General features: G+C 32.8%; 2 protein-coding genes across 5 annotated transcripts; both read left to right on the plus strand.

Moving 5' to 3' along the window:
- Positions 81-5,548, plus strand: LOC107618023 (cyclin-A2-4). 3 transcript variants are annotated; one of them, XR_001615124.2, is made up of 13 exons: positions 81-272; positions 1,319-1,660; positions 1,767-2,025; positions 2,594-2,724; positions 3,154-3,246; positions 3,511-3,644; positions 3,907-3,982; positions 4,134-4,210; positions 4,308-4,341; positions 4,514-4,663; positions 4,747-4,881; positions 4,990-5,108; positions 5,223-5,548. XR_001615124.2 is itself a non-coding variant. In XM_016319944.2 (12 exons), exons 2-12 carry the CDS (start codon positions 1,385-1,387, stop codon positions 5,041-5,043), a joined length of 1,419 nt encoding a protein of 472 aa, XP_016175430.1. In that variant the 5' UTR covers positions 81-272; positions 1,319-1,384; the 3' UTR covers positions 5,044-5,548. The 3 variants fall into 3 exon arrangements, 2 of the variants coding, with proteins under 2 accessions (XP_016175430.1, XP_016175431.1); XM_016319944.2 differs by having other exon boundaries at positions 4,990-5,548; XM_016319945.2 differs by having other exon boundaries at positions 82-272; positions 1,767-1,884; positions 4,990-5,548.
- Positions 5,970-9,971, plus strand: LOC107618024 (D-glycerate 3-kinase, chloroplastic). 2 transcript variants are annotated; one of them, XM_021110846.1, is made up of 12 exons: positions 5,970-6,069; positions 7,183-7,568; positions 7,703-7,782; positions 7,907-7,958; positions 8,060-8,101; positions 8,203-8,281; positions 8,366-8,397; positions 8,483-8,551; positions 8,858-8,932; positions 9,037-9,153; positions 9,257-9,307; positions 9,560-9,971. In XM_021110846.1, the coding sequence occupies exons 1-12, from the start codon at positions 6,027-6,029 to the stop codon at positions 9,701-9,703; spliced, it is 1,170 nt and encodes a 389-aa protein (XP_020966505.1). In that variant the 5' UTR covers positions 5,970-6,026; the 3' UTR covers positions 9,704-9,971. The 2 variants fall into 2 exon arrangements, with proteins under 2 accessions (XP_020966505.1, XP_016175432.1); XM_016319946.2 differs by lacking the exon at positions 5,970-6,069 and adding an exon at positions 6,127-6,549.

The following is an 11,934-nucleotide window of genomic DNA, read 5'->3' on the forward strand; positions in this document are numbered from 1 at the left end:
GTCCCCTTTTTATTATATTATTATTTCAATAACAAATTATTTTTCTTTTTCTCTTTCTATTAAGTTCTCTTTCATTCTCCACCATTGTTTTGGACAAGATTTTTAAACATCCACATCCCGCTCAGTCTCTTCCCATTCCAAAAGCTTCTTCTTTCAAAGAAAAAAGAGAAGAAAGAAAAGAACTTTGGAGCTTTCTCTCTCTGAGCTCCTACCTCTATCTCTCTTCAATGGAGGTGGTGGTAATGGAGCTTTCAAGATATAGATAGACCCAGGTCCTTATACTTCATCATTTGCATTATCTCTCAACTCAAGCTGAAAAAAATGATTAAAAAAAGTTTTTTTTTTCTGGGTTATTAATTTTGTAAGGGTAAAGCCTTTGGATTTGAAGTAAAATGAAGAATCTTGAAGTGAGTTTGTGGTTAATGTTGGCTAATTTTGATTTTTGCTACATAGGTTTGATAGAAAATAGTCAAAATGCTACAAAAGTCAAGAAATGAATAGAAAGTTGGGGTTTTTTTAGATGATTTTTTCACTATCTGAAGATGTAAGAACAATGTGGCTTAAGTAAGAGTGTGTAAGAGTATTCATTTGAATGTGGTTGAGATGAAATATTTAAAGATAACATTTTAGCATTTTATTTCTTACTGCTTCTTAATGTTTAACCTTTTTTATTTTTGTCTTTTATTTTATTTAATTTTTTTTTTCATGTAGCTGTTACATTGCACAAGAGCTTGATTTTTTCATTGGATGAGAATTGTTTAATTTCTTTGTTCTTTAACTTCTTTTACATGTATAATTTTTTAATTAGGCATCTTTTTTATTTTTCTTTCAAATAAACTTATGTTATTGACAAGACATTCTCAATGGAACTCACCCCACAAAAATATTCATGATAGATTTATTATTTTTTGTTTGTTTAGAAGAATTTTCATTGTCCATAAAATCTTAATCATTCTTTTTCAAGTATATGAATATTTTGCTGCAATTAGGCCTTATCTTGATCTGCTTTCTATTGTAATAAAAGAGTCTCTGTGTCTTTGTCTCTTTCTATAGTTATGCTTAATGTTTGTTGTTTAGGGATAAATTGAATTATGTTGTGATTCAAACAGTTATGATATGCTTGGTTTTGATCTACATACTTACTCACTTTCTGAATTTCAAAACATAGAGCAAGAAAAGCTTAAGTTGATGCAGGTGCTTGATAGTTCTTAGTGAATTGGTGTTGCTTTGAGGTTGTTTTGTTGATCCACTTAAAACCTCTAACCACTTAAAAATTATATTGTTTTCTTACTTAGAATATAATGCATTCTGGTTGCAGGATTATTCTTACATCAAGATTTAGTGTCTGCACTGTTTTCTGTTGTGGAACAGAATCTTTGCAGACATGAAAGAAAATAGTGTCACTTTGAAAGCTGGAGAGCTCCCTTGTCGATTGACTCGTGCTCGAGCTGCTGCATTTCGTGCATCAGGACAGCTTCCACCACTGAAGGAACCAGCAAAGCAGAAGAATCAGAAGCAGCCGCAGCTGCGAGCCAATCCAAAAAGAGCAGTTTCTGATAATGCTTGTCTTCAGCGCAAGAAGAGAGCTGTTCTTCAGGATGTTACTAATGTTTTCTGTGAGAATACATACAGGAGCTGTTTCAATTCAACTAAAATTCAGGTTCTTAACAAAAGTATTTTCTTGTTGGTTGATTGATACTGCATTCATGGAAGGTTTCTCACTATCATTGTCCTTGCTGAAGAGTGATGTTTGTGACTACTGCCAGGGTAAGAAGAGCAAGCTGGCAAAGGCTAGTCGAATCAATGTTTCCAAAGTGGCGCCTTCTGCTGCTGCGCAGCAACATGTTCGAGTTCACTGCAAAACAAAGAGTTTTCCGGAGCCAGGTCTTAAATCAGAAGATGCATCTTGTTCAATTAATTCAGAAAACAATGCACTCATTAGGCTAAGTGTGAAAGAGAGTGGCAAGGATGATAAAACTCATGTATCAGGAATCTCTCCTCTGCCTTTGATTTCGCAGAAGAAAGGTTTTTGCTGTTTTTTTTTTATCACAGCCCAAGTCTGCAATGTTTATATGTTACCCTGCATATTAAGTAGGGTGTATGCAATTCTTAAAATTTAAATACTCTAACTTTTGTGATTTTAGTTACCATATTGAATATTGTCTTTTTCAAAAATAGATCATGATGTATATAAAGTGATATTTGTTTTATTAACAATAAAGTGATAGAAAGTGGGTTGGCAAATGTGATTTGAAAATCATATACATAAAACATCTTTGTTGATGTTGTTATGATATATCTCTTCACAAGTACCAAGTTCTATGAAGTGCAAATTCTCATTGGTGATAACATAGCTGACATATATTTGGAAACAATTGAACTTTTATTTGTATCCTGGTTAATGATTTTTGGAAGCATATTGTACTGATCATGGTTAGTCATTATGCATTCAATTGACAATTTTCATTGGGATGTTGAGTTATGAGTTTTTTGTGCCATAACAAAGTGAATAACTTTCACTATTGACATTTTTTCATGTCTTTTTCTCTGTTGTATACTTTTACTGACATGCAGTACTTTGAAATTTTTGCAGCCAAGAAGTGTAGCCCTTTTCCAATTGCATTAAGGGATCCAGAGATTGCTAACATAGATGATGATAATGAAGATCCTCAGTTGTGCAGCCTCTATGCTGCTGATATCTATAACACCTTGCGAGTTTATGAGGTTTGTGTTATAAATTTCATGCCACCATGTGCAGCACTCTTCTGCTTTGTGATCATTACTAATTACCTTGGTGTTCTCATTTCTCTGTACATTGCATACCAAATTTTCTGAAGGAATGCTTGTAATTTAATCTCAAAAAGGTAGTGAATTGTGTATCGAAACAAACCTTGTACCCATCTTTGTACCAGCTTACTAGGAACTATGCATCTTATTGCCTCTATCACCCTAAGAAACCTTGCTCTTAATAAGCAGAAGATAGTTATAAACTTTATAATTGGCATGATGAGTCTTATAACATTATGAGGTTCCTGAATTCTAATAGTTTCATACAACTGGAATAATTAGCATAATTATTCTGTCATATCATATGCTTTTCTTATATATTTTGTTGTCTTGAACTTGTTTGTGTAATGTATTTTTCTTTTCCAGCTCGCAAGAAGGCCGAATCCTAACTTTATGGACACAAAGCAGCACGACATCACTCAAAGCATGCGCGGGATACTGGTCGATTGGCTTGTAGAGGTTTGCATAATTTAATTTTTCTCAAATAATACAATGATGGAATGTAAAGTGTAGCTAAAGATACTAGTGTTACAGATATCATAATGCCACGAAAATAATGTGAAAATATCATAGAGATTCCATGAGTACAATGGAGATTTTAATTTACTGAGGAGACATGTAACTTAACAAATTTATGAGAAAAAGCAAAAGAAATGGAAACTTTTTCTTTGTATTACATAAGCCAAATTGTGTTTTTTACTCCTTCCAATGTTACTTTTTCAGGTTTCTGAGGAATACAGATTGGGACTAGACACTCTTTATCTCACTGTGTATCTCATAGATTGGTTTCTCTCCAGAAATTACATAGAAAGACAGAGACTTCAGCTACTTGGGATCACATGCATGTTAATCGCCTCGTGAGTTCTCGAATTCAATGAAGACTTTTCATGAATTTGCATTCATATTCTTCAAATGAGCCCTTTTATCAGGATATTAAAATTGAGTTTTTCATTTAAGTTGATGCTGCTGTGATTCCAAATTTAGCCATTGGTGAAACATGCTTCTTATGCTAATTGACATCAATTATAACAAGTATTCTTAGTACTCTTATTTTTAAGAACTTTTATCAGTCATTTTAATGTATTTGAAGATGTCAATTTCTGTTTTCTGTGATTGAAGGAAGTATGAAGAAATTAATGCCCCACGAATCGAAGATTTTTGCTACATCACAGACAACACATACACGAAAGCAGAGGTATGTCCATTGCAAAACTCTTTTACACTGATAGTGCATAATAATTAAACTAATTAGAAATTAATGACTGCAGTTTCTTTTACATATATATACACATGATTATGCATAGATTTTGGAACCATTTGCAATGTATAGTTATTGTAAACTGCAGGTACTGAAAATGGAGAGCCAAGTGTTGAAATCTTCTGGATATCAGCTTTTTGCTCCCACTACAATAAGTTTCCTCAGGTAATAATTTTTCATATCCCTATGATAAAGGGAATTTCAAAATGTGATTTTGAAGATCCTTAATGCAATTTCCTTGCTACATTCTTGGTTTTTTTAGGAGGTTTCTTCAAGCTGCTCAAGCATCATCTAAGGTGAAAAATAACATTTTCTTTAACATTTTATTATAATATTTGTTCATAATCATTTATAAACTTGTCATATTTTCGTATCATATAGTATCATATTTGATTCTCAATCCATACTGTGAAAAGTAGGCTTTAAGAGTTAGTTTTCGCAAAACTCATCTTCCGAAAATTTTCGCAGAGTCCGAGCCTTGAATTGGAGTACTTGGCCAACTATCTAGCTGAACTAACATTGATGGAATATAGTTTCTTGAATTTCCTTCCATCTACCATTGCTGCATCAGCTGTGTTCCTTGCCAAATGGACATTGGATCAGTCAAAACATCCATGGGTTAGTACTGTCTCTAATTCATGTCTTCTTTACTTGCATGTGAAGCAAAGTAAAAAAACAAAAAACCATTGTTTATGAAACAGAGTCCAACTCTTCAGCACTATGCTTGTTACAAAGCATCAGATTTGAAAACCACAGTTCTTGCATTACAAGATCTGCAGTTGAATATCAATGGATGCCCTCTAACTGCGATTCGCTCGAAGTACAGTCAAGACAAGGTACAACTTTTGTGCATTATTTGGTTCATATTTTTAGTTTCAGTGTTTTCTATTTTCATAACTTCGCGAAGAAGCAACTAAAAACAACATTTGATTTTGTGTTTTCAGTTTAAATATGTAGGGTCCTTGTCTCCACCAAAACTACCTGAAACTATGTTCTGAAGAATGAAGATTTATCAATGATTGAGATTGACAATTAAATGCAAAAAGGGACTCCTAAGTTATATGTACACTACTCATCACAGAAAATCTTGTTTCTAATCTAATCTTTCCATTCATTTTTTTTATCCTATTCTTTTCTGAATATCTTTGTAAATACATTATTTCATCATTTTGGCTAGGGTTCATGCTGAGTTGTTTGAGATAGAACCACAAAGCCAAGATTAGGCACCTTCTTGCCTTGGATAATTTCTTAACAAAATGCAACATCTTATGCACTGTTGTGACATTTCTCAAACTCAAATGTGATGAATATTATTATTGTTCAGTGGGGATGTAACAAAATGACAAGATCTTAGGCCTTTGGAACATCTTTTGAACTCAAAAGTTGCATGGTTTTAATTATTTAGTGGGGTGTAACAAAATGACATTATCTTTATGCCTTGGATATTTTTGAATTTTTGTGTATCAAAATGACACTATCTTATGCTTTGGACAATTGGGTTCTTATAGCATGTTCTGCTTTCATTTAAAAAAAAGTAAAGTTATTTTACATTTAATTATAATTATAATACTAAAATATTTTATTTCACCTTCAAACACTTTATGAAAAAATAGAAAATCGTAACATCTCAATTTTTTTATATAAATTTACTAAAAACAATTTCTCAAACATACTAAAATTCTTAAAAACTGTTTTTTTATTACAAAAAATCCTCCTTCCACTTTTAGACAAGATAATTGCTAAAGACCAATATAACAATATTATTAGTATTAAAAATAAAAAATATTACTATCATTAACTCAAATTACACGACTAATATTAAAAAACTAATTTTCACATAATATTTTTTATTCTATTTATTGTTATTATTATTATTATTTAATCGAAATCACGAATTTTACCTTTCATAGCAATAACTAATTTGCTTCTCAACTCTGAACTCTTTTCGAAGAAGTAAACAATTGAAAAAGATTCCATTTTCATGGGTGAAAATCGAACCTTCAATCACACCGTCACAGAACAAGGTGAGCATTTTCACTGCCATGATAAAATTTCTCATGAATTTTGTCTAAATCAACCTAAAAGATTTCTTTTTTCTCTTTTTTGGGGTTTGAATTTTTATGGTTCTCCTGACCCAATCATCATCATCGTGATCATGATCATGTGCTTATGAATGAACAAGAGTTCCTCAATGGGTCAACGACAAAACCTGATTTTTCAACTCTGCGGCTAACACTCCTTCATTTCTCTCTCTCTCTCTCTCTCTCTCTTTCTCTCTCTCTCTTAGAGAGAAGAAGAAGAAGAAGAAGAAGAGTCACAGAGAAACATGGCTTCTTCTCTGAATGTGTTATCTCAACCATGCCACCCAACAATTTTGCCATCTTTCACTTGTTCTTCTTCTTCTTCTAACACTAACAACATCAACATTCCTTCTTCTAACAATTTCAAATTGCATTTCTCTTCTTCTAAGCTCTCTCACTTCCTAACCCACTCTTCAAAGTCAGGTACTTTTTCTTTTTTCCCCTATCCACTTCCTTCAATTTTCACTCATTTCTACTTGTTTAACTATCTTATCATATTGATTAAAGAAGTTCTCTTTATTTTGTTTAATTAAAACAGTGGTGTTGGTGTATCTTTACTCTGTTATTTTGAGATTTTTTCTTATAAATTTGGAGATTGAAGACTGTGACTCTAACGAATAGCTTAAACTTTTAGGATAAGTGTTTATATGATAAGGTATCGGAGTTTCTATAATCTAAGGTCTATGCAAAACTCATAGCCTGTTAGAAAAAATTGGGATTGCATGTTGGATTATTAGGTCTTGTGTTATGCTAGAGTTTCAACTTTCAACCATAATCTAACTTCTTTCATTCAGAAACAGGATAAGAAATTATGAAAAGAACAGTGACTATTTGTGTTGTGTTTATGATGACTGTGACTGTTTTGATACAATCACTTGCAACATTAAAGACAGCTAGAAGTATTTGATTTTTGTAATATAGACCTCAATGTATGATTGATTGACAACTTGACATTACACTATAACTGTGTCGAAATTCATATCTTCTTTGAAATAGCTGTTAATCTTTTGTTGCGAAAAATTAGCTACCATTTATGATTCCAATTGCTTCCTGTAGGCAGTGGAAATTCATGGCTCCAACACGGTTTTAATTCAACAAATACTGCTGGCATCAATGAATACAGGCAAGGTCCTTTATATTCCGTATTCCCTACGAAACCGGCTCAAGTTTCCTCTGTGCAGGACCTTTTTGAGTTTATATGCTCAGGGCCTTTGCTAGAAAAAATAGGTGTGACTGCAGAGATGGTTGCAGAGTCCATAGATAAGTGGTTGTTATACGGTCGGCTGCTATCTCAATTGTTTCAGTTGAACGAGTTGTACTTAACGGTGCCTCAAAAAGCTAGGATCTATCACTATTATATACCGGTCTTCCTCTGGTGTGAAGATCAGATTAAGCAACATCGGTCGACATTCAAAAATGAAGAAGATATACCTCCTTTAGTGGTGTGTATTGCACACTTCTCTCTTTCCTTATAATGTTTCATTTTCTTTTATGCAGCTTACTATTAATTTCCTTCATCTATACCGAATATTAGTGATGATCAATTAATCATAAATATTTCTGCACTATTGCTCAGATTGGATTTAGTGCTCCCCAAGGTTGTGGAAAGACGACCCTTGTCTTTGCTCTTGATTATCTTTTTCAGAAGACTGGCAGGTTTGCTTTAAACTTTGAAGCAATCGTGTATATTTATTATCCTTTGTTGTACTAATTACTGTCTGAAAGTGAAGTCTGAAGTGTGCTAACATATGACTGATACATCATATGGTGAAATTCTCAGGAAGTCGGCAACAATATCTATAGATGACTTTTATTTGACGGCTGAAGGTCAGGTATAAGAAAATCGCAATCACCTCGTGCCTTTTCCATTAGTGCCACCATCTTGATCTTTTTTTGTTTTGTTTTGCTGACAAATTATGTATTTTGGTTGCAGGGTAAACTAAGAGAAGCTAATCCAGGAAATGCCCTTCTTGAGGTAGTTATCCACATGATTTGTCGAAGAGTAGCAAGTGATTAGTATTGTGCGGAGATATTTTTTGATTGCTTAGAATTTTTTTTTGCCTTGTTGCTTCCCAGTTCCGAGGAAATGCAGGAAGCCACGATCTTCCTTTGTCTGTTGAAACCTTAACAGCTCTGTCCAAATTGACAAGAGAAGGTTTGGACAAAATTTAGTTGTTTATTTTTTTTATTTTTTCTTCAAGTATTTTATTCATAATTCATTGTCATTTGAAGTTTTCAGGTATGAAGATAAAGCCACCTCGATATGACAAAGTAAGGGCTTAGCTTAGACATATTTTCATTATTTTGATACATTTTTGCTTCATTGTTGCTGATGCTTATTTCTCTGCCTCTGCAGTCTGCATTCAACGGAAGAGGCGACCGTGCTGATCCTTCAACTTGGCCAGAGGTCGAAGGACCCCTTACGGTAACATATTATCTATTGTAATTCTTAATCCCTTTCTTTTTTTTCCTTTTTTCCTGACAGATTAATTTCACGTTGTAACCGATGAAGTAAAGGCAAACGGACCAAATCTTACTGATGTCGATTAACATGAATTCTTTATAAGGCTCTAAGGTTGGTGATATCCAGCTTTGGAAAAAAAGAAAAATGGTTTTCTGGCTGAACTAAACTTAAGAGTATAATGAAATTTTTGGGGGTAGCCTTGCCATGAAACAAATACAGATGTCGAGTTTTTAATACTTCAATTATTGTGCATGAATGACTGTCTAGGTTGTGTTATTTGAGGGTTGGATGCTCGGCTTCAAGCCTCTTCCTATGGAAGTTGTGAAGGCTGTTGATCCTCAGGTCAGAACTTGAAATTCATATTTAGTTTGCTTATAGAGCTGTTGATATTGAATATCCGAAGATGCGATCTATGTAGGTTATGTTCTAAATGCTTGTTTTTTCAGCTAGAAACTGTGAATAAAAACCTTGAAGGTTATTATGATGCATGGGACAAATTCATAAAATCATGGATAGTCATCAAGATTAAGGATCCAAGTTGTGTCTACCAATGGCGTTTGCAGGTAGCTCTGCTTTTTGACACCCCTTTACTAAATTGTACAATGTTTATATTCGGAACCTAGTCGTAACACATACGTCTCTGTTGCATGTTGTCCAAATTCGCAGGCTGAGATTGCGATGAGAGAGGCTGGAAAACCTGGAATGTCTGATGATGAGGTCCGTTTATTATTACTCCCTCCATCAATTTAATGACAAATTGATGCCTAAATATAATATCAGAGGACTAAACTACTATCTGATTTAAAATTTGAGGAACCAAATCTATGTTTGAAACCTTTAGAATACTAACTCCACATCCTTATTTATGTTTGCATGATTAATTCAATTGTTTACCAATGACCAATGACCAATGATGTCTTTTCATGACCTTAACACAAGATTGTTTTCTTCATGGTTTGCACTGTGCAGGTGAGAGATTTCGTTTCTCGCTACCTGCCGGCGTACAACGCTTACCTTCCGACGCTTTACTTGGAGGGTCCAAACGGGTCGGATCCGAAGCATCTACTAACTATTGAGATAGATGAAGGAAGAAACCCCATCTTGGCTACTTAGGTTCCCTTATATGAGAATATATTGCTGGCTTTTAAGATTTTGGAGAGAACTCAGAGTGGAAATAAGCCAACCTAGATGCATCATTTTTCCTTGAAATGTACAGTTTTTTTTTCCTCCTTTTTTTTATTGTTTTTTCTTCCCTTCTATAAATACATCACAGCTATTACATTCTAGTGTTCCTGTGTGAAGAATGAATAAAGGAAGGAATTGTGTCCACAATGTGGCCATTTGTTTTTGGCAATCAGCCTTCAAGATAATTAGTCATTTATTTTACGAGTTTCATATTTTTTTTTTGCTCAAGAGAGTTTAGTTTTTTACTTGTCTATAATATCCTTTTTTTTTAAGGATCAATATATATTCCTCATAATGGGTCCTCCTTAGTTGTTAGGAACCATACACACCTATTTGTGCTTTTTTCTTAAGGAATCCTACCTCCTATTCACTGCTTGACATTCGTTAAAATTCAAACCTGCATACAGCATATTAAAAGACACATGATTTACCACTTGAGTTAAAGTCTCGGCAGTCCAGTAGACTAAGGACTAATTCATCGTGGATTGGAGCTCTATTAAAGGGTATGCAATTGGCCAATGAATTATTGCATGCATAAGAAAAGATTCGAATTTTCGATACTTATCTAAGCAGATTAGTGAGCTAACCAATGGACCGACTCAAATTTGGTTAAAGCCTCACCATCTATTTGTGCTTTTTTTTTGGTAAACATAGAGGGCCTAAGCCCAAAGAAAAGAAAATTACAAGTTTATCAAACTACAAGAAGTTTGTATCTCTGCAGCTATTTGTGCTTTACTTTGTAGAATCACAAAATCATCACAGGCCTTCTTTGTTGGGTCTTTCCTCCTAAACGTTTTATATCTAATAAGGTGTTATATTATGACCCAGCCCAAAAAATAGTTTTCTATTATGACAAAGAGGAAAATTCTATTGATTGCGAGAAATGTGGGTGTGCTGTGTATTTAAAATTGGGAGTTGTCCAATCTATCTGGGATACTTAAAATTAAGAGTTGTCTAATCTATTAACCAAAAAACCTCTGCTATAACAAAAACAATTCTGCACTATAAGACATTCGTTTTGACAAAAAAAAAAATTTGAAATAGTTCAGAACAAGAAAAGAATTTGAAATAGTTAGTTCGGGATTGAGTTATTTATTCTTTTTCATGAATTATTAATAGTTTTACCATTCACAGATGAGTAAAGAGAGAATTATTAATTCACCTGATATATGTTATGTTATGATAAATCTCCTCTTTTAATTTGAGGACATTTCATATAACATTTATAGTTTATCTTTTTTCTTAATAAATTATTATATTAACATATCATAGTGTATACCAAGTTACCAACTAAGTATATTTCCTACATACCACATATTTATTAACAGTAACGTCATATGTATGTGCATCTAAGAAGCTATTTCAGAATATTATATAATATATATGCTTTATAAAACTTGTAATTTCTTTTCCCAATAAACATACTCATATCATATAATACAAAAAATTGCTTCAATCATTAGAATACTCTTATCTCTAAATTTTTTATTTTTTTTTATAAAAAAGAGAGCGACTCGAACCCGCGACCTCTTAGATAAATATGAGAAGACTATACCATTTGAGTTATTGCTCGTTTGCAAGATTCGATTTTTCTTACTTGTACAATCATTTTCTTACTAGCTGCCAAATACCAAAAAGTATTGCCAACTATAATAATTCATATATGAATTCTATAGATTACATAATTGGAAAAACTTTTAAATATATCGGTAGTATTTCAGTAAATTTTAACCGTTGATTTTAATTATATATTATATATATTTTTTATAATTAAAATTAACAGTTAAAAATTACTGAAACATCAGTATACGAGCACATTTAAAAACAGTATACTGATATATTTAAAAAAAAATTATAATTTAAACTTTTAGCAATGAATTGATTGATAGAAACAAGTTTAACAACCAAAACAAAATGGAAGGTGCATTGTCAAGGAAATCCAAATCCTTAACAAAAACTCAAAAGCAAAAAGGAAGAATAACAAAATAACAAATGAATGCTTCCACCTCCATCACACTCACTCTTGGACAAAACATAAGGTTATTGTCATCTCTTCTTATTTCCTAAAGTAGTGGCAAACCATGGCAACATGGACCCCTATTTCTCATATATATATTAATTAATTTAAAAAGATAATAATAATTTGACTAAATGACACA

This window comes from Arachis ipaensis, chromosome B09, assembly GCF_000816755.2.
Source record: "Arachis ipaensis cultivar K30076 chromosome B09, Araip1.1, whole genome shotgun sequence".
Lineage (NCBI taxonomy): Eukaryota > Viridiplantae > Streptophyta > Magnoliopsida > Fabales > Fabaceae > Arachis > Arachis ipaensis.